General features: G+C 30.9%; 2 protein-coding genes across 5 annotated transcripts in view; one reads left to right on the forward strand and one right to left on the reverse strand.

Moving 5' to 3' along the window:
- Window positions 1–1,662: 1,662 nt before the first annotated feature.
- On the forward strand, window positions 1,663–6,754 carry LOC139483096 (uncharacterized). The gene is made up of 3 exons (XM_071267129.1): window positions 1,663–1,795; window positions 5,217–5,396; window positions 6,504–6,754. Exons 1-3 carry the CDS (start codon window positions 1,663–1,665, stop codon window positions 6,752–6,754), a joined length of 564 nt encoding a protein of 187 aa, XP_071123230.1.
- Window positions 6,755–14,016: 7,262 nt separating this feature from the next.
- Window positions 14,017–24,419, reverse strand: part of LOC139481304 (tetraspanin-11-like) — a 30,181-nt gene continuing 19,778 nt past the window's right edge. For 2 of the 4 annotated variants that reach the window (XR_011654588.1, XR_011654587.1), the window contains 6 exons: window positions 22,074–22,163; window positions 21,393–21,461; window positions 19,869–19,970; window positions 16,885–16,968; window positions 15,018–15,555; window positions 14,017–14,894 (listed from right to left, as the gene is read on the reverse strand). Coding sequence is in view for 2 of the 4 variants with exons in the window: in XM_071264494.1 (XP_071120595.1) it covers window positions 15,490–15,555; window positions 16,885–16,968; window positions 19,869–19,970; window positions 21,393–21,461; window positions 22,074–22,163 (411 nt within the window). In the remaining 2 variants the exon portion in view is untranslated. Of the gene's footprint in view, window positions 15,556–16,884; window positions 16,969–19,868; window positions 19,971–21,392; window positions 21,462–22,073; window positions 22,164–24,419 lie in introns of all 4 variants that reach the window. The other 2 variants (XM_071264494.1, XM_071264493.1) reach the window with 1 other exon arrangement.

Below are 24,419 nucleotides of genomic sequence, written 5' to 3' on the forward strand. Positions count from 1 at the left end.
CGTTTACGTTGAGACTACATAGATTAACTGTATTTGTAAATGTCATAGTTAATAATATATAAATTATGATTATACTTAAGTTTCAACACACTACACACAGTTACAATTTTATAACACTCAGAGATATTTAATACAGTTACATCAATTGGTACACAATTAAAATACATATTCATTATTTTAGTTAATGCATAGGTGTTACACATATCTATACTACCGCTATTAAACCTCGTGAAAGTAATGTGTATTTTAAATCGCATTGTAAATAAATTTGGATAGTTTGATAGTGTAGGAATTAACGCATGGTAATTGAATAATTTAGAATTTGATATCCGTGTTTGAAAGGAGAATACTATCATGTAAATATTATATATTAAATTGACAGCATGAACTCGACACGATTGAAAGGTGGACAATTTAATGCCGTAAATGTTTTTACGGTTAAGTTTAGAACCAGAAACACAGCATATAACATGTTTCGAAATATTCTGAAGCGTAGAGAATTTCTTCTGATTTACGCTACTTGCATGGTTTTTCAATTCAGTACAATGGATATAGTGCGGTGCTTTATTGTATACATGTGCACTTGATATATACTTTGTGCATTTTTTTTCTGATTGAAAAGTAAATTGTTGTGGACAAATATATGTGCATACTGCCGGACTATATACGTATTCTACAGGTAAGTAGTTATTTTTTTCTATCATATTAGTATCCATAACTTAAGCTGGATTAACCTATTTATAGCATCGTATGTATGGATGGCTCGAATTTTGTAATAATTACAAAGTTAAATCATGTCATAGACATAAAATCTAAATGAAGAACGAAATTGGTATTTTCAGTTCAAATTAAAATAAAAACTCCTTTAGAGCAAAACACTCTGAACACATGAAAACAATATTTGATGTAAAGGTAAGAAATAAAAGACTCATTGTCAACGGAATTGAATCAACGAAATAGCTACAAAAAAACTAATATTTTCTGTTTAAATCATTGTAATATTTAACTAGTATATGATACACTCTAGTAATTACTTGAATTAAAAGTATTTCTGTGTTTTAAAGCACGAGAAATTCAATAGTAAGGAGCACATTTATATAAAATTTCGTTTAGTTTTAACAATAATTATTTAAAACAATAAAATTAAAATTAAAATAATTTGGTAACAGGATAAGCCATTGAAAGTCCTCTTCACATTTCAATTAGTCTATTTATAGGTTAAAGATACCTTACATAACATTTAATATAAATAAACGAAGAGTATCTCAATGACAATTTCAAAGACATCAACATCCAATCAGCGAAAGCGATTTCGCGTGGATTGTCAAATTGTCAATAAGATTGTACATTACATATTTTCAAATAAAATACGACCTCTTTCTTATATATCAATTTAATGTGATCTGAAAGTTTATTCGGAAACCGATTGATACAAAATATAACATTTACATTGATTTAGCTGTTTGATTTAAAAAGGGGATGTTAGAAAAAGGCACATTAATGCTTCTATCATGCTTCAGTTTGATTTTTTTTCCTTGGTTGGAGGGTACAGCTGTCATTAAAGGAGAAAATCAAGTACATTTAAAAGACTGGTTCATCGATGAACCTATTTTTCCAATAGCTCATGGAAGCCTTGCTGCATGCACATCGCATTGTGTTATCATGGATAAGTCTATGTCTATGTTCTACAATGGAGCTGCTAAAAAGTGCATTTGCATTAATACTGGATACATAAAGAGACCTTCAGCAATAGGACAAAGTGGTGCTGGGTGGAATTACTATCTAATTTTAGACGGTAAGAAACATTTGTTCAATTTTGTTTATGAGTATCTGGATAAATGTTAGTGTTACTTGTCGACATACTAGTACTCGGCTGTACTGTATACAATAACGTTAGTAAGACAGCAAATATAAATTGACCTAAGAAAACTTGTCAAATGAGACGATAGGAAGGAAGGCAGAGCAGGAATGGAAATTATTGTTCAGATAAACCCCTTTGTGTTATGCTTTTTCAAATGAGGTACATTAAAGACTTAATACAAAAGTTTTCAGACAAATTGTATGACTGACTTTACGTTGTAAGCTTTGCTCATTGTTTAAAGTTGTACGATGATCTTAATGTTCATTTATATATTTTCTGATGGTACGATACTAACGCCTAACGGGGGGGATTGTACTTGCTTTTCATATGATGAAGACATAATCTTTCAATCAGTTTAATTGAGGTCTGGAAATGGTATGTTAGTAACTGCTAGTAGTCCTTTGTTGATTTATTTATCATTGTCATTTTGTTTAGGTGTTTTTGTTACCTATTCTGACATTGGACTCGACCTTCTTTTAAACTTAATTTTACTGTGCGGATTGCTATGCGTTTCCTTTTTTGACATAGGCTAGAGGTATAGGGAAGTGTTGAGATCTCACAAAACATGTTTAACCCCTCCGTATTGTTGCATCTGTCCCAAGTAAAGAGCCTGTGGACTTTTTTAGTCTTGTATGTTTTTCAATTGAATAAGTCATTTTGAATTCCAAATATTTACCTTATATATCTTACAGTGAATTTTTACAATCAGTGATTATGTAGAATCCCTTATATTTTCAGGGATAATGTAGAATACTAGTTAGTTTAGGTTTAATATACAATCACTTAAATGTTCAGAGATTATGTACGTATAATCAGTAGAAAAAACGTCAGGGATTATACATAATAACTGAAATGAAGAATTAGTTTTATAAATAACGAAAATGAATAAAATTTAAATAACTTATTTTATAAAATTATATTAAAACATCCTAACAAATATAAACTGTTAAATGTTAAACACAAAATATTAACGTGATAATCTTAATATATTAAAATGATAAGCACAATATATCAAAATGATAAGCACAATATAATAAAATGATAAGCACAATAGTTTAAAATATTAGGCACAGTACATTAAAATGATACATAATATTTTTAAATGTTAAGCACAAATTTCTGAAAACACTCATTTATTTATACAAATTAAATTTGGATGGCATCGTTTATAGCACATTTGCCCTACTTTTCTACAGACACATCTATTTGATTCACATATTTTTTTACCCCAACATTTTAAAAAAAACCTTCATATATCAAATTGAATTTTACGGCACGTCCAAGAGAAATAAAATTTAAAGTTCAAATATTTGACAGTATCAAAAAAGGGAATCAGCAGCCGGGAACTGATTTATTGTATACAAGTAATAGGATACAAACAGGATACCAAGTTGTGTTGTCTGGCAATATTCTTTTTCATTCTTTTCTTGAATAATTTCCATTGTGTTTTAGGGTCGTCTTTCTTCAATCAACATGTGGAATTGGTATGAAAACATTACACCCATTGCGGCCTCCTGTAAAATTTCGTTCGATCTGTCAATCATTCGATCTGCTTGTTTTTCTATACATTTAGTTGCGTTAGTTCTTGTTTTACCACACATAACATGCACTGTGGATTTACAATTAGAACATGAATGTGCATTTGGCACTTGCTTTTGACAAACAATAGATGTACATTTATCGCTATCAATGGGAATGTTGATATTATTAATTTCGATGTCTTCTTCATTATCTTGAAACCCTGTGTTTGTTATAGCTTTAAGGTCATCCTCCTTGTTTAAAAGTGAAATTATTTCATATGGCAAGGAGGATGTTGTTACATTGACTTATATGGTGAATGGGTGCATGGTAGCTTCGATTTTTTTTTTTATTTGACGATTTTAATTCCTGCATGTCGATCTTGACAACCATTATCCCGCAACCATGTAATTGTCATATCTTTAATATCAGCATTTGCACATTCAACACTTCCTCGACTTTGCAATTTACAGTAACTTTGAGCATACATTTTGTGCAATCCAAGCAACATATGTGCATGTGTCATACTTATTTGTTTGTGACATAATGGGGTTCAAAAGTTGAATAAAATGTCACTGAAAATCCCTGGAATCAAATAAGGGAATTTGTAAAATAATTAGTAAAATGTTGAGTGATTATGTAAAATCACTGATCTTTTTTTTGTGGGGATTATATATATAATCACTTATATCCCTGATTATATAAATTTACTGTAACATATGCACACCTAATATTGCTCACCGAACTTATTATCATATTTTCCTCAGCATCAATTATTAAATTTTTTTAAATAAAATGTCAGATACTACTTTACCAAATTGAATAAATCAATATGCTTTAAATTAAATATGATTACAACATGGATATATAACTTTATATATCCAAGACAACTTTATGTAACCCTACCATGTAAAATATGTCTTAAAGGAGAAATACAAATAACTGCTCCTGTCTCCCCTAACAACTACAACTGTTCCGAGTCATGACCAGAGAATACTTTCAGTTTTAATGAGAAAGTAATACTGATCCCAACTCAATATCCTTTATTTGCTTACATTTGTATGGAGAGACAGTAATCCATCAAGATACACAGACCACGACAACGCTACAAACATGGACTCAACCTGACATTTTGGTTTACCTTAATTACTCCGGAAAGATGAACTGGTCTGTGCTTACATGAATTATCATTAATATGGTCATATCTAAATATTAATTGTTTATGACACTTTTGAATTTTTGAAATACTACGGCTTTTCTGCATCCGGAATAGATTACCTTAGCTGTATTTGGCAAAACTTTTAGAAATTTGTATCTTCAATGCTCTTTAACTTAGTACTTTATTTGGCCTTTTTATTAATTTTGGATTCGAGCGTCACTGAAAGTCTTTTGAAGAAGAAACGCGCGTCTGGCGTTAATATAAAATTAAATCCTGGTATCTATGATGAGTTTATTTATTGGTGTACTAACTTTGACTAATCAGCGATGAAGCAGTAGTCTACACTATTTTTTTAGGAGGAAATATTTGCACATTAATTGTATTAATTTTGCTAGTACACTTGTCTTTTTTATGTAAAACATATTTTTTCGTCTCATTGCAGTATTTTCCTGATAAAATTTTAAATACTGTTAAATAAAAATCCTTGCAAAGTTTATATTGATGCAAAAACGAGACAGTATCAGAATCCCATTCGTAATTTTAGTACTATTTTTCCTTCATAAAATAATTATTATATCTGAGCTATTTTATATTTGTTTTATAAAACTAGTGTTGAAATTAAGGCGGCAGAATAAACACGTAAATGTATAACACATATTGTGATTTTTCTATTGTTAGAACGATGTCCCAGAAAATCGGGCTATGTGTACAGCAAAATATTTCACAGTTGCTACAAACTCCACATGCAGAACAATTCCTTATTATATATTGATTATAATCCTATCTGTGAAGGTGAAGGAGGTGAACTGATGAAAATTGATTCAGACAAAAAACAACAACATGTTGCAGATTTTCTTGGTTTGTATTTTTTGTAACGGAAAACTTTTTTCAAATTCAGTTTGTTTTCAAAGTATAACTTTATCATCGAGCGTATGAAGTAATTGGCCCGACTCGCCTCAATTATAATATCTCATCGTTTCTTCACTAAACCATCAATTTAACATTAAAACAAAATACCTTGTTCAAGACTTCAAGTGTTGGAGCCTAAAAATCATGCACTTTTTCTATGTATTGGTTATAACCTCACAGGTATCTTTTTTTAGATTCGTGTTTTGAAACTGTTATATTAATTTTCTATTTTTTCTTTGATATATGTAGACTTTGTAAAAGCAATTGTTTAATCCTTATTAATGCCGACATTTTTATACGTAATCTCTACATGTATGACAAGCTGTAGAATATTAATTTCAAAATAATAATTCGAAATATTATTATCATTTTTACCTGCCGTATCACATTGTGTCTTGGTTTGTATCAACTATATTAAACAACTGTTTATTCTTATATAATTTTATCACAAATATAACCAAAGAATTTAAGAATGATCATAAAGTTATTATATACACCAAGAAAATAGTATAGCACACTATTAATAATCCAAACTTGATAAAAAAAAATACTATAAAAAAACAATAATCAAGGAGAAATAACATTAACGGTATCAATTTCAGAGCACAAGATACAAAATTAATTACTGGTCAAAGTGCGTATACCGATACTGTTTTTAAATCTCAGTAGATTTCATGCCGATTTTTTTGTGTAATTATACTATTTTGATCGCCAAAACGACTTTAATACTTAAACAGTTTTGACTTTCGAAAGACAAATATAATGTCAATATTCTGTTAAATTAGAATTGTCTAATGTGCATAAGACCTCAGTAAAGAGTGAAAAATAAGAGGCGACCATAGTTTATCGTTGCTCTTAAATAAAATTGAAATAAATCTACCTTAAAGGTACAGATGAGTTAATTACAAAATGGATCGAGACAGAAAGCATTAACAGAGTATTTGTCTTCTGATACGCATGCATCATTTAATACAATAAGAACAACACATTAAGAACAAACCAAATTGAAAACAAATAGATTCATAAATTATTGCTTTTCTTGTTACAATTTTCTAGATCAGTTTGAAATTTCTACATGGTTCTTTTTCCAAGGATCTCATATTGCAGTAGATGAGCTTTGGTACTACAACGATGGATCAATTATGTCTTACTTTAATTGGGCTCCAACTCAGCCTGATATGAGTAATTATAAAGATGGTGCTAGAGAAAATATTGCTATGAGAACACAGGAACGCTATGCATGGTTTGATTTATGGCCTAAATATAAAGGAAATTTTTTATGTGAAAGAAGAATTTTGGAATATTGATGATGTTTGCATTAAACTGGGCACTATATTAAGACCATATACATTGTGTTGTAATATTCCATTAAGATAAAACTATTTCATTACATGCACTTTGCTCATTGCTCATTGTTACAATTTTCCCCTCGAGCGATTTACAATAAAAGAATTATTTAGATTAAATAAAAATAAATAGGTGATATATCAGACACGTTTGATTATAGTATCGATTTATTTGCAAAGCAAAGAACTCCTACAAAAACTTACTTTAAATTCCAGCGTCATTCAAAAATTACAACGTTTCAAGTTTATTTGTGAAGTCGCGCTCGTGCATCTCATTTAAAAATAATTAACGAGGAGACATAATGCTAAATGAATTCAACCACAAAGTTGTGGATCAACTGTTCATGACAAATCATCTTTTTTGTGGATATCCGTGTTGTTTGGTATGATGTTCTATTCAAAACAGTACAAATATACAAATTTAGCTTTTGCTAAAGTCCGGATAAGCATGTGATGTTTCACATACTGAAGGCATTGTCTACAAAAAATCTACCATCCCACATGATGTCAAGTAGAACACAATATAGATATACGGTTTATAATTTTTGTACGCCAGCCTCGCGTTTCGTTTTTAGAAAACTCATAAGTGACGCTCAAATCACAACATTTGGAAAGCCAAATCAAATACGAAGTTAAAAAGCATTTAAACTGAAAAGTCCAAGAGTTTATGCATGTATATGGTATGGATATTTTTATTTTAAATTAAACTGTTATATACATATATAGATGTATACGTATATGATTAAGATTATTAATGTAAATCTTGTTAAAACGATAATAAAGATATGCAAATACTTATCAGTTTGGTAGTTGTTGACCTATTAAATTATCCCAATAAACAAGCTATATACTCGAGTTACTGCTGATTTTGCAATACATCTGTTGTACATTGTCATGCTATGTATTGTACGAATTGTTTGGTGTATTTTTTAAAATTTTGTTTTGCCTGTATTGCTCAAATACAAAAATGTATACAAAAAACTTCCAAGGAGAAAAGTGTATTTCATGACTGCAATAATATACATCAATCGGACCAAAAAGACATTATAGTTACAAAAAGAATTTGTGTGGATTTCATAAAACCATTAAACCCGGTTCAACCCAGTATTTATTTCTTAAAATTTCCTGTACTAAGTCAGGAATATGACAGTTGTTATAAAAAAAAAGTGCGTTTCTTTGTATGTTGGCGTTTGTCTTTGTTGCATTTCAGTGTACCTGTTCACTTGTTTTCCTCTTATAGTTGATGCGTTTCCCTCAGTGTTTAGTTTGTAACATGGATTTGTTTTCTAGCAGCCGATTTATGACTTTTGAACACCGGTATACTACTGCTGCCTTCATTTAAAACCTGATCTGTACTGCCTTCTGTACTGTTATTCTTTGACTGTAACAGTAAGTTCCCCAACATGGAGTATTATGATCTCAATCATTCTGTTGGACAAGCTAATAAAAGTGTAACAAACAATTACAATCTGGTAAAACAGACAAGGACCAAAAGACAAACAACCGCACACAAAACACGACACGACACAGAAAACAAAATCATGAGCAACACGAACCTCAGAAAAAAACATGAGGTAATCTTGGACGTTATCATTTAAATCATTTTTACAAATAAGTATAGTCAGAAGATTCACATTTCTACTAAATTAAACGTTAAACGACACAGGACAGATAAACATTTATATATAGAATTTGAAAATACCATCATTTTTTTTTAAATCTTGAATATCAACTACAAGTTAGCTTACAGTATATATAGATGTATACACACATTTTCGACTATTTTGAATTGAGAGTCACTGATGAGAATTTAACAGACGAAAATCGCGTCTGGCGTACATAACTTTTATTCTGGTACCTTTTGATGAGTTTATTTATCAACAACAATGGATTAATAGAGCAGATCGCAGGACTTATGATGCATGAAATTAACGAACTGTGGTGCTCATATTAAACACAAGGAGGTCTGCTCCATGTCTTAATTTCTTCCACGATAGTGACACTGATGGACGACTTCAATCTTGTATCTATGACAAATGTTTTAATTAAAACTTTCCAACTGTCGAATTCGAATTTATCAGAAATGATATATCCTATGTCTGATCGTATTGCGTTTTATATTCTTGTCTTTTGTTTCTGCTAATATGCTATGTCTATATGCGATTTTTTTTAAACATTCGTTTGTTTTTATTGTGATTAAGACTATAACAAACTGTTGACTGACTGATGTACCCCAATTTTTTATATTTGGACCTATTGTAAAATTTAGAATGGAAAAGGGGAATGTGTCAAAGAGACAACAACCCAACCAAAGAGCAGACAACAGCTGAAGTCCACCAATAGGTCTTCAATGAAGCGAGAAACTCCCGCACTCGCTGGTGTGCTTCAGCTGTCCCCATTTACAAAAATGTATCCTAGTTCAATCATAATGGACGTCATACTAAACTCCGAAACATATTTCTGTTTGTTTTGTTCCCACATCGTTATCTAATGAAATTGGATGCGAATGTCATACAAGTGAGAGGTTTAGCTAGCTATAAAAATAGGTCTATATTACAAAATGCCTGTACCACATCATGAATATTACAGTTGTTATCTATTCGTTTGATGTGTTTGAACTTTTGATTGTGCCATTTTATTAGGGAATTACCGTTTTGAAATTTCCTCGGATTTGTATCTCAATGTTTATGTTTTGCTCGTGTGTGTGTTCACACTTAACGAACTACATTAGCCGAGGTGTGCTTTTTACACTAAAAATGCTACTCTGGAATAACAAGGACTAAGACCACATCATAAATTGTACGGTCACCATTACGAATTGGTTGACAGATATCTCGAATCGAAAGCAACATGTTTCATAATTATAGGTCCTTCATTACCAGAATATTCGTCTTTTTAGTAATTTCATAGCTATTGACACAGATGTAAGAATTGGACTTGTCAGATGATGCATGTAGAATTCGAAACAGTTAGAAACTCAACGAACAAGATCACGCTCCTTTTAGAGTTCATACGATTTGCAAAGGTTGTATTTGCTACTTTCATTTGTTAAATCGAATTATGAGCTTTGAACAGTGGTAGTTAGTTATCAAAGGTACCAGGATTATAATTAAATACGCCAGACGCGCGTTTCGTCTGCATAAGATTCATCAGTGACGCTCAGATCAAAATAGTTTTAGGACCCAAAAGTTGTGCAAAATACGGCTAAGGCCATCTTTTCCTGGGATAAGAAAATCCTTAGTTTTTCGAAAAATTTACAGTTTTGTCTACAGAAAATGTAATGAAAGACCATATAATTGATCAAAATAGTTATAAAGTCAAAGGTAACCTACTGCTGCCTGAATATATTAGTAAATGACGGATTTAGCGATTCAACGCAACTTTCACTATCAAGCATATTCTAACTGCCATTTTCATAACTACTTATCATCATATGATCTACTTTTTTTCTAGCCATACATATTTATTTTTGGCATATCCATGAAGGTTTTTTTGTTTCAACACGGCTTTCAAGGTTAAGTCCCCGTTTTCATAACTACTAATTATAATATGATCTACGTTTTAATAGTTTTCTTCCTAGAAAAATTTTATTATTTAATTTTAAGCTGTTTTGGGTTTTTTTCTATTTCAGTTTTTATGTGTTTCCTTGATCAGGTTTCTTCGTCGATTCTTGTGAAATGTAAATCTATAGAATACTGCCTAAATTGACTAAAATTATGTTTTTCTTAATAACACATTTGTTTACCTATCTATCGATCAATAGCGATTAACAAACAAATAAGAGAAAAGACTACAAAGGACAAGTGAAAATCATACACCCTCCCCTCCCCCCCCCCCCCAACAAAAAAGACAACATCATGTCCCCGAATGGAAATGACGAACGGACAACCAACCATTTGCGATGTATTTTCGTTTGATGTAAGTTCCGACATAACTTCAACAGAAATCTTTTTATGACAATTTAATATTAAAGGGAAAAATTCGCGATTTTTTTTCCAGATCACACATCAAACATATACATTAAATTTTAAAACTTCAGCTTACATAACATACTTTGAAAAGGTAGCTGACTGTTCAAATTCTTTAACAAAACAATTTTCAGACGTATCTAATATCTATTCTAAAGAAAGATCAAGCATATGATGTAGACATATGACAACTTTCTAGTAAACAAATCATGCTTTAAATGATAATATCATTAAACATAAACGCTTAAATATTTTTTGCTTGTTATGTTGATATGAATATTTAAAGATATTTCGTAATATGGTACTTATATTGAGATTTCTGATAGTATTAAATCACAGAAAAGACATGATAATCTACCATAGTTTAAATTTCAGGAATATTACTTTCTTTTTCTTCAAGCATATTTTAATTAATAAATACCTCGCACAAATCCAACAAAAAGATGGAATTTAACCAACCAGCGTGTTCAGATATTACTTTAAAACGTGTAGATAAAGAAACATGTAAATCGTTGTCGATATAACATAAGTTAATATGGTAGGATTGCAAATAAAACACCTTTATTATTTCGATGTAAGCATCTAAGTGTCATTGTAAGGCCTTCAACAATGTGCAACACTATCGTGAAAGTCAGTTCTGTTACTGTAGGATAGCGTTGGGTCAATGTATAAAAAATTAAGGCAAGCATTCCACATCCTGATCAGCTTTCTCTTCAACTTTATGATTATGCCGTATGACAATAAGAATAAATGTGTATCTGTAAAAGTTTTTCTGAAATTTTCCAAGAATTTCTGAAACATTATTACTGGACTGTCTGCCAGTCTGTTAACACACTTGTAACCACGGTCGAGACTTTTATAAACGATCTTAACCTTACCCGATGTATATATTTAATTTTGGGAGGGGTAAAAACATATTGATTTCAAAGGTCAAAGGAAAAGATCAATATACCTTGTTAAAGTTGGTGTATTACCTTCTTGAATAAGGGGAGATGTATCAACATTAAAGCAGTACATACCTACGTATGGAATTTATAATTCAACATACTAGTTACTATAGAGCTTTGTCATTGTAAATTTTTTTTGGATAGTGCTAAGTAGGGGTTGGGAGTCCAATGACTTATTTTGTCCCCTCATTTAATTATATGGTTTTTCTCACGAACTGATTGTCCAATATAATTTGCCGGGTTCCGAAAAAAACAATAGACCTTGTTCTTTTTATCGTAGAGCCATTCCCCTGTTTCGAAAATGACCTCTGAGTTTCTTGCAAGAAGCGGAACTTGCTAAGCAATAGAGTTTAATTGGGTCCGTGTTGATCAAGTATCGTTGGTTTTATATGTTACACTGTCAATGCCATATTTTATTTTGTTGTCAACGGGTCAGAAATTGTTTCGCTGTTTCTTTTTTCATTGACAAATCTTTGCCGGTTTTATAATCTTTTAATTTTTTTTCGTAATAATGATTCTTTTTAAATTTCGTCTATGACCATGCATAAGGGATTTTTTTTATCTAATTAGATTTTTATCCCGTCGCATGTTTTGTGCGCCTAAACAAAGTCCTGAAAATGTTGATACTTGATACGGCCTTCACACGATGGAAATTATGCTTCGCCTTCATTTTTGATTACTTCTTAGACGATCAGCGATCGCTGGTTTTTTTTTTTTTATCTGTTTCTGTATTTAAAAATCCATACCATTTTACTCTGTTGGAAAGTTATATCATTCTCAATCAAATAAATTTCAAGCATTAAATCTCTTTATATTGATGAATAGTATTATTTTTAATTTTTATATTTGAGACGACTCTTCACATCTTACCTGTCGTAGTTGTGCTCAACTGAAAGTGTAGACAATTGTTGAAAAGGTCTAGTACTACTAGGAGACAAATACGAAAATAAAATATATAGGTTTATCTCTATAACATTATTTTTAACATCTATACATACAAGTTATTAAATACATTGCGGGAGTAATATTCTAGTATCTATGATGAGTTTATATCTAGTGACCAATCCGTTCATAGTAAACACACCGTAATAGACGTCACCAAAGACAACGAGCGGTAATGCTTCCTTTTTCTGGAGCCCCGAAGATTTTTCGTTTTTTTTTTTGGGGGGGGGGGCAGGAATCGTGTTCCAGTTGCTAGTTTTGTTGAAAGATCTGAGATGTAATTATTGCTCATAGTCTCACATGCTCTCTGTTCTTAATTTTTTTTTAATTTTTTTAATTTTATTTCGAAAATCTTAAATAAAATCGGTAATGTTTTTGGAAAAGATATTTCAAATGAAACTATTGATTGCAAATCTGGTAGGTCTTATTGTTAGATAAAAATCACGTTGTAATCTTCTGTGGTACCATTTGTCATTATTAAGTAGAATGCACCGACTATTCCGGAGCAAACAAGCTCAACCTTAGTTTTTAATGAGTTCCGTATTGTTCAAACATTATTTTCATTGCAATATTTTGTGAAATTTTGTTTTGTTTTTATAACTTTGGTCATTTTATTGTCAGTCTTTGTTCTACATTATTGTTTGATTGTCCATCATCTGCAAATTTTTGAAATAGACTTTACGATAGTGCTTTTCATGAAGCTGTATCTGGATTTTAGCCATTCAGAATGAAATAAAAAGTCATTTTGAATGTTTTGAAAACCACAGCAGCAGACAAATCTCGCAGATGAAATGGGGACTTCCTTTTTAAAACTAAAAACAAACAAAAAGCAGTGTTAAAAACTTAACGCAGGAACTTATTGATAAATTGATTGTTGTGTATTTAACATCATAAAGAATTAAGTTTTTGGTTGGGGTAAGTTTTAAGTTTTTAGTTTTCTATGTTGTGTCTTGAACTATTATTTTTCTGTATGTCGTTTATTTCTAAGCCATGGTGTTTTCAGTTTATTTTCGATTCATGAGTTTGAGTGTCCCTCTTTTATATTCCGTCCCTCTCTTATAAGTAAGAGGAAAGCCTTAATTTGTCCTAAAACTTAAAATGTGCTACTTTTTGTGAATAAAAATCGTACAACAGTGTCACAATATAATGTTCAAACCATGATGAGGTAATTGTTAACCACTTATTGGTACCGTCATGCTCTTGTAAATAGTGTCTCCAAATAAGCAAGACGTTTCAATAATCAGAGTCGTAAAGCTTTCAACAAATAAGAAAGAATAACTTGTTTCCATAGTACATTATATATCTGACATATGATCACAATATTTGTTTTTAAATTACAACGTCAAATTTGCATAAATTAAGATCATTTAACACCGTATTGCAAACATTTATTGAAAATTAATCAGAGCCTTCACTTGCATATCAAACCTGAAAACTATATGAATATCGTTTGATGAAAATGATATATGTACATGTATGTGAAAAATGCTGCAAAACAATATTATTCAAAGCCAACAAGGGTGCTGCATGTACTTAAAAAAATCTATAAAATTACTACAATACAAAGCAGTAAAACCAAAATACTTCTACAGACTGTTTCTGAATTAAGAAAACATCTATACAAATTTATGAAGGAATCAAAGCCATTATGAATACTAGATATAGTGTCAAATGAAAATTCAATCGTTTTACGAACTGATTCCGAACAAAGTCGATGCATTTATTTTGAAAATTGATACAATATGAATCATACAATTGGTGTCCAACTATTATAGGCGTTGACAGTCAAACTAATAACAAAATAGGCAAAGAAATATATTTTTAACAACCAATTACAAAAAAAAAACATTTCTTGATTCGCTCTACTAGTTGACGTTATGATATTTTCACGATTAGATTTATATACAACTTTTCAAAGTCTGCAGATTTTGAACTTATTATATTGTATACGCAGTTGTCTATTACTGAATACCAGAGGTTGATAACTTCATACCTTTTGCTTTTGTGGCAAATTGATATCTTGTCTCATCTGCGTATAATCTGTATCATTATTAATCCTTAACGAACTTTATTCAACTCAACTAATAATGTTGATACAACATATAATCTATGTAAGGAAATCATTATTGACATTGTGTGTATAGTTTTGTTCGTAAGTAGACAAGTTGACCAACAGTATTGAGATATTGTTTTAATCATAACCTTTTAAGAAAATATTCTTATTTATTTTTTTAATACTCAGACCTGTTATGATGTTTTATGAAATAAATTATTAATAAAATGCATAACATTTGTAGTTCTAAAACAAAAATAAATATTTAGATTTTCAAATAAAAATCATTTTGGAAAAAAATCAGTTGAGCCTACTAGATAGATTACATGTAAAGGCCAATCCAACCAAAAACATTGTAAAGCAATAACCAAAAAATATGTTTTAAATAGACAATCTGTTATTAACCGACGATTCAGAATTAAACACAAGACACCTTCCTTCTATTGGTATTACACAATAACGCATAATTCATTAAGTTTCGATACTAAAAGTATAAAATGTACTACATGATGCTCAATGAATAATGCTTGTTGAGTATCAATATTCGATAAGTATATGTTGACATTTTGTATAACATATATAACCAAACGATTGAATTACAATGTCTTGCACAAAACGTTGTTCTTCACATATTTTCATAAGAATACCATTTGCATAGCATCAATTGTTTGCTGCAGATGATATCATCGTACAAAATTTCGGCCCAATGTTAATTCCATCAGCAAACGTCAAAGAAAATTCCTCACAATAGAATAAACTTAACAGTGAATACACTGCTAACATTTATCATTCCCAATCATAATATTCTGTCCGGTTCCGGCACAAAATAGACGCAAATATTATCCCAAGAATCTGAAAAATGTAAGAATTTTTTTTTTTTAAACTGATATGTCTACATACTGAGGCTGGAATATTTTTAAATAAATAAATTTAAAAAAGAGTTTAAACTACATGCATACATTATAGTGACATTTTATTCATGTTAAAAATAACATGACAAATATAGATAAAGATAAATGCTAAAATGTTAGTGCATAGCATATTCTATCCAATCCTATCGAATTCCAGGTCATATGATTTTGACTTTTATATAGTGATAATCGCATTTAACTTAATATACGGAGTCAATATGTATCGGTACAAATGTTGTTCATGACTTTTTTGTAACAGATTTTACATGGATATTTTATAGTTCCAGTCATGATAAAAGAAGTGTGTAAAATATTAAATTTGTACCTCTCTATAAAAAAAACACAGATTATTGGTCATCAATTTAAATCTATTTTGTATAACATATATAACCAAATGATTTAATTAGAATGTCTTGCACAAAATGTTGTTCTTCACATATTTTCATAAGAATACCATTTGCATAGCATCAATTGTTTGCTGCAGATGATATCGTCGTACAAAATTAGGCATAGATTACCTTAGCCGTATTTGGCACAACTTTTTGGAATTTTGGATCCTCAATGCTCTTCAACTTTGTACTAATTTGGCTTGATAAATATTTTGACATGAGCGTCACTGATGAGTCTTATGTAGACGAAACGCGCGTCTGGCGTACTAAATTATAATCCTGGTACCTTTGATAACTATTTACACCACTGGGTCGATGCCACTGCTGGTGGATGTTTCGTCCCCGAGGGTATCACCAGCCCAGTAGTCAACACTTCGGTGTTGACATGAATATCAATAATGTGGTCATTTCTATGAATTTCCTGTTTACAAAACTTTAAATTTTTCGAAAAACTAAGGATTTTCCTATCCCAGGCATAGATTACCTTAGCCGTATTTGGCACAACTTTTTGGAATTTTGGATCCTCAATGCTCTTCAACTTTGTACTAATTTGGCTTTATAAATATTTTGATATGAGCGTCACTGATGAGTCTTATGTAGATGAAACGCGCGTCTGGCGTACTAAATTATAATCCTGGTACCTTTGATATATATTGTAACACATATTCATAGAAGAAATAATTTTGCAACATGTTAAGATTCGCATTATAACCATGATAATATTGTACAATTTGTTTTTTTTTAGGAAGCTCTTTTGATTTATCAACAATCACATACATTTGCTTGTTCCAATGGTAAAACCTTATATTTATTAGTTTTATCTTTAAAGAGATGAATATTCTATTTTGCTTTACATAAAAGAAAATATATGTCAAACCTACCCCAAAGCAAGCTATACCGCCAGCTACTCCTACCAACACAGCACTATTTGTAATAAACCAATCAAGTATCACTGTATGACAACCCTATAAAAGTAATACAACAGTTGTTAAAGTATATTCTAAACACATTTATTTTTAAATAACAGTTGTTGGCATGACACGGGTTATGTTCTTCTCATATATTTTATGATAGTATGATACTAAACCCCTAACGGGAGGGACTGTGCCTGATATTCATATGATGAAGACATAATCTTTCAATCAGTTTAATTGAGGTCTGGAGCTGGCATGTCAGTTAACTGCTAGTAGTCTGTTCTTATTTATGTATTATTGTCGTTTTATTGATTTTCTTTTGTTACCTCTTCTGACATCGGACTCGGACTTCTCTTGAACTGAATTTTAATATGCGTTTACTTTTCTACATCGGCTAGAGGTATAGGGGGAGGGTTAAGATCTCATTAACATGTTTAACACTGCCGCAATTTTGCGCCTGTCCCAAGTCAGGAGCCTCTGGCCTTTGTTAGTTTTGTATGATTTTTAATTTTAGTTTCTTGTGTATAATTCGGAGTTTAGTATGACGTCCATTATCACTGTACTAGTATACATATTTTTTAAGGGGCTAGCTGAAGGACGCCTCCGGGTGCGGGAGTTTCTCGCTTCATTGAAGACCCATTGGTGGAGTTAAGCTGTTGTCTGTTCTATTGTCTGGTTGTTGTCGCTTTGACATATTCACAATTTCCTTTCTCAATTTTATTTGTATAGGGTTATATGTATCAATCCGTCCAAAAGACTACACTTTCGTTAATACTGGATAATTATCACTTGTGTTGTGTAACCGTTTCATATTTCCGGCTTATTTTGATTCTCGTGAAGATAAAAGACAAGGCAAGGTAAAGGCAAAGATTATTAAATCTAAATAGCATTAACCATAAATCAAATCACATCACATAATGGTTAATACGAAATATCGTAAACGGCTAATAGAATTTCTAGCAACTGTATGCATTCTATGTCCGACTTACAAACATATGTAAGTTGTTTTGTTGATTTTGTGTTTGCAATGCGTTATAAATCGGATTTGTTTGTTCATTGTTTTGCTTTCATATGTCTTTTGGTTGACTTAAGCCATTTCAAATAATATTTTACAGTGTGTATTTCTATGTTGTGATGTTACACTATTGTTTCAGGTAAGGATGAAGGTTGATACCTATTGGAGCAGTTAGACCCGCTGTATTTGTTTGCACCTGTCCTGGACCGGGAATCTGGTGTTCAGTGGTTGTCGTTTGTTGATGTGGTTCATAGATGTTTCTCGTTTCTTGTTGTTTTATATATATATAAATAGACCTTTGGTTTTCCCGTTTGAATGGTTTTACACTAGTCATTTTAGGGGGGGGGGGCTTTAAAGCTTTCTGTCTGGTGTGAGCCAAGGCTCTGTGTTGAAGACCGTATTTTGACCTATAATGGCTTACTTTTATAAAAATGACTTGGAATGAGAGTTTTCTAATTGGTACTCATACCACATCTTCTTATATCTACATATGGCATCTGTTGTATTTTCAAAGACGATATCATCATTGTCATAATGCTACACTATTGATTCAGCAAACAAATGCATCCGTTTAATTCGTTGTGTAAGATGGAAAAGGCACAGTTGACGAATGATGAAATAATTATATCATCGTTTAAACTATCTTCAACAGTAATGCATTATATCTACTATACAAAGGTAAATAACTCGAATACATTTAAATATATGAAATAAAAAATAGTTTGTCAAAGGAAGATTTTATAGATTTAGACACAATCAAATTAAGTTGTGTCAATATTTCGAAGGTTTTTGTTTTGTAATTGTAACCAGTGTTTTACTTTGTAAGTTTTGAATAATGGATATCATTTATATTATCGTTATTAACCAATAATTCATTATCTTGATGGAGGATCACGTGTCATTTTTTGGAACGATTTGTATCTCCCTTAACTAGCATTAGAAAGAAAATTTGACTATCCCTTCGGTATTTTTGCCCCTCTTTTATGAGAAGACATAACTGATATTACAAAATCATTGTGATATTCCATTAAGAAGACAAAATGAAATGTCTCTTGGACAGGAATGTTGTCTCTTTTCATTCACTTATAATTTTTCTATTGTCTAGTTGGTATATTCGTATTCGAGAAAACGGTTATGATGATTTATTGTTAATATGAATTAATATCCAAAAACGAATTAATCGCTTATTGTCATTGACGAGATGTTAAACAGTTAAATCATATAAATACCGAACTCTATAGAAAATTCAAAACGAAGAGTCCCTACTCAAATGGCAAAATCGAAAGCTCAAACACATCAAACGAATAGATAACAACTGTCAAATTCCTGACTTGGTACAAGCATTTTCTTATTTAGAAAATGGTGGATTGAAACTGCTTTTAAAGCTAGCTAAACCTCTCACTAATATGACAGTTGCATAAAATTCATTATATTGACAATGTGTGGAAATACTTTTTAAAAGTCCAAAAACATTGTCTTTGTTCATTTTGACTTTTAGCTACAAACTTCAGTAAAAAAGTGACTTTCACTATAGTGTTGATCATTGTTGAAAACCGTACGATGACATTTGGATGCTTACATTGAAATAATATAGATTCTGATTCGTATAAAATTCCTATAATTAGCAAGGAATATCATGCTTAAAATTAGACACGTCCACATTCTGTAAAATATACTAATTATTCCTTCCATTGTCGATAACCTATCAAAAGTTAACCAACGTTATGTTATGAATTGAACATTCATCAAATATTTTGTTTTATTTCCACGTGGTCTATAAGAACGCATGTATTGGTACCAGACACCAGACCAAGCCTCTGATACTTTACACTTTGACTCATCTTGACCGAAGACAAAATAATATTATCGTAAAATCCATATATTAAATTTAAAAAAAAGGTATTAGCTAAAGTGTCCATTTACATCTTTTGTATACCTCACTATATAGTTGAGATGGAAATTCAACCCGCAGTTCAGCTTCCTTCTGACATTTTGCGATATTGGATTTACAACAACTCTCTGGAACTACCCATGAACTCTAAAAAAAGAAAGAGAAAATGTGCCTATGATATTCCAAAGACATAAATAGAAAACCATTTAAGTGCGGTTTTTTATTTTAATTTGTATTGGCAACCTAGCTTTTTTTGTATATAGAATCAATGTAGACATGGAAATACGTAAACACAAACATAACAGCAACACGACGGGTGCCATACATGGCGCATAAATTGCTTACTCTATTATAGAGGACCCTAGATCACTCTCGATTTTTTAAAAGGGGTATATAGTGCTTTTTTGACTTTTGTTTAATTATTTATTTATTATTTATTTTTACCAGTTGCGTTGTCTGTAGTAAATGATTATAACTAATGCATTATTGAAGAATTACACATTTTCCGAGTAATTAACTATTCATTAACAAAACCGTGTTTGCTTTTCTCTGTGCGTTATGTTATAATCTCTTTTGAAGCAATACAATCGCCGAGGATCATTCTACAACAATGAGTCATACAGCTAATAGATTTTTAGTACATAACAATTATAAACATCTTAAGGAACTACTTTATACGAACTGTTTAGCCTATTGTTGTGATACTTTGTATTTGTAGATATTTAGTACATTGTTATAGATTTTGAAACTATCAGTTTCTTTCCTATTTTTTTATTTTGATCTTAGTGTCCCGTGTTAAATAAAATAAAATTATTTCTAAACAATTGCTTTTTCATGTTTCTCAAAATATAAATCCATCGCTGATATATTGGAACATTAGTAAACTGTTATTGCCTTTAATTCAAGTATAACATATCTTCAATGATTTTCAGTTTGGTTTTTTTCTGATTATTTCAAAAGAGAAATATTTTATGTCTTGACTCTTTAAAATTCTGTTTTTAAAAAAGTACGATAACTTTTGGTTAATTGTATATCCCGAAAAAAATAATTATGCAGCAAAATGATAAAATACAAAAACTTATTCCTTAAGTTTTTTCAAAAGCCTTAGGGACTTGCATTTTAAATGATAAGCAAACACACTTTAGAAACTAACGGAGAACCCTAAGTATCAAATATATAAAGAAAAGACATAATAATCTACCTTTCTAGGTTTCTTTATAACTGCATGTTTTTCTTTCGCAACTTCAAAAGGTTCTTGGGTATTTCTTCCAGGAACGTTAGCGTTATTAATCAAATATAAAACAAGAATTGTTCGTTTGGTCTTCTAGTAAGCAGTTTCTTAAACAATTTGAAGAGATAAAATGTGTTGTGTGTTTCGCTATGACATGAACAGTTATGTAATTAAAACAGATTGTATGCCTTCTTCATAGCTTTCAAGACTTTTAAACTACTTGTTTGGACTTTGTCATTGATACTGTCGTATTGAAGTATTTAACCTACACTGGACTGCTTTCAAATAAACATATTTATTCTACAGCGATGGTGGTTTTATAATGTAAATAACGTTACCTCTTGTCCTGTCCTGAACTGAATACTTTCTTCGTATTCTGAATAATTCCTTGATCCACAACACTGGAACTGCAATACATAATGTTTTGTTTTATATTTTGGCGTGGCACAGATTGTTGAATGTATTTGCAAAGAATACAGAAAAGGAAATAACGTCATAATGTTGATGTATATACTAAAAAATATAACACATTTTGAAGTAACTGGATTAGTTTATGTATATGTGCTAGATCAAATGACGGTTGTTTAATGATTAATGGAAGAAATATATTAGTTGCAGTCGTGTTCATCAATTGGGTTTACCACCATTTGTAACACATGTATGAATAATATATAACAGATAGGAAAAGACGATATAGATATTTTTAAAAGACAAATGCCGCTGAAGCATGCACCAATAAAGTTTACCTGAAAATCTGAAATAATGATTTATCTTAGGGTTTAAATTTAAATTTAAAAAAATGTTCAACGTATGTCAAAGTTTAACTTAGTTGGGATTTGCTTTTCTTTTTTGGGGGGTCCCTTTGGGTTACGTTGTTCTTACTTGTACAACAATTTCCTTCACGTTTTTATTTTGATGTTCCTAGTGAGAGTTAACACTGGAGAGCGCTTAGGATGCAACAAATTTAACAATAAATACTTTACTGGTATATATTGTCGATGATTTTAATTAAAAAGTACCTGTTTCTGTATGTAATCCATAGAAGAATTATTGTCTATCGTGTAATTTCTCACTTCTGACAGTAAGTGAGTATGGAACATATCTTCAAGCTGAAATAATAAAAAAAACTTTATCACATAACAAATACGTTAAGTTGCGTCACTGGTGAGTCTTGTGTGGACGAGGCGCGTTTTTGGCGTATTAAATTTTAAACCTGATGCTTTTTGTTATGCATTAATCATGTGTTTCTTTGTCTAATACGTTTTCCTATTTATTTGTATTGTAGTCCTGTAATATTATGTTGTCATTTCTATGTTATATTTAACATTGCTATTAAAGTGCGAGGTTTGGCATGCCACAAAACCAGGTTCAACCCACCATTTTTTCCTTTAAAAATGTCCTGTACCAAGTCAGGAATATGGCCATTGTTATATTATAGTTCGTTTCTGTGTGTGTTACAATATAACGTTGCGTCGTTTGTTTTCTCTTATTTTTTAGTGTAAATTGACATTGCGATAAGACGTGTCACGGTACTTGTCTATCCCAAATTCATGTATTTGGTTTTGATGTTATATTTGTTATTCTCGTGGGATTTTGTCTGATGCTTGGTCCGTTTCTGTGTGTGTTAGTTACATTGTAGTGTTGTGTCGTTGTTCTCTTATATTTATGCGTTTCCGTCAGTTTAAGTTTGTTACCCCGATTTTGTTTTTTGTCCATGGATTTATGAGTTTGAACAGCGGTATACTACTGTTGCCTTTATTTTGCATATGCAATAACCTCAAAATTGCCCGGGGCAAAAAAAGAGTATATTGGTTATTGTGCCCTGATTCATTAACGACAATTGATAACACTTTTGTGATCAAATGTTTAATATTTTATCTGTTATGTTTCATTAAATTGTTATAATTTATTTTTTTCTCTTATCTGTAGAACTTAAATATGTGATAAATAGATTATATGTCTTTTCCATATTGGCCCTGGCATCATCCCTCGACCCATATCGTCCCTCGGCTGAAGCCTCGGGCAGATATTGGAGTCTCGGGATGATACAAGGGCCAATATGGAAAGGGCATGTTATAATCTAAACTTATACAACTATACCTGTTTTATCATTTTGTTATTTCCATGTAATTATATAAAGCAATAAATAAGACATATCATGATATATAATTAATATAGTTTTATTTGATCTAAGTCATAATAGTTACAACCAATAAACAAAACATATCACAGAAATGTAAGGTATAATTAATTGTTATCATCAACTATTTTTCATCAAAGTTCTCTAGACATTTTATCGTTCCACATTATTTTTTTGTTTGTTGCTTTTTCTTATGATAAGAGGTTAACATGCAATTCAGAAAGTCATTTGCCAGAATCGTGTGTTCCTTTGGATAATACTTATTTTTAGGGTTGTCCAGCTGACCAATCTTGAGTTGTTATTTCATGAATTAACTATACCGGTTGACCCAAGGTCAATCGGTGTAAATGACGTCATTTAACAACTTATTATTTCTGTGAGATCACAATATAAGCATTGTGACATACTAGGGAATTGCAGATATGAAACCAGCAATCATTCTATTCAATGGGCTTTCATTGGTTTATATGTTCTAATGCTACTTTGTCCTTTAATCGGCTGTTTACTTTTGATACTTGAAATAGTTTAAGTTCTATCATTATACAGGTACCATATCTAAACTTGCCAAAATCCATCATAATCGCTTAAATGATAGGAACCAATTACTTAAATTATCCATCACCATAAGACATGTATATTGAAGCTGAGAATCAATAATCAAAGGACATTAACCTAACGTTTCCTCTAACATGCAACGGAGTCCTGTATTTTTTAGACTGTAAAATATTAAGCCAAACAAATTACTTTTGCTTTAACATGGTTAAGTTCTGATAATCTACATTTAAGAAGTGCATAAAGGAATTTTAAAATCTGTACAATACAGACCGCACATACAACCAACTTCGAATTCTCCGCCAAAAAAAAACAACAGAAAAACAAAGCAACAAACTTACAACTAAAAAAACACAGTCAAGATAACCTGTACATACATGAAATGTACATAAGTTCCCAGTCTTACGTGTTCACACTCATCCTCTTTCTAGACTTTACTGTGTACAATTAAAACACACAATAAAATACCTCCACAGTGTGGCTAACCAAATAACAAACGACAAATTTGGAAGCTAATTAAAGTAAAAAGCCTTTGTCTCAAAAAGTGCACCTACTATCAAACTTAATGACAGTCAAATGTAAGAATCATGAAAATGACAAAGTGTATTCTAATATCTTGTGTGTAATGCAGAATATCAGTTAGTATGCCTTTTCCAATATTTCTTTATTGATT

This window comes from Mytilus edulis, chromosome 7 (assembly GCF_963676685.1).
Source record: "Mytilus edulis chromosome 7, xbMytEdul2.2, whole genome shotgun sequence".
NCBI classification, from domain to species: Eukaryota; Metazoa; Mollusca; class Bivalvia; order Mytilida; family Mytilidae; genus Mytilus; species Mytilus edulis.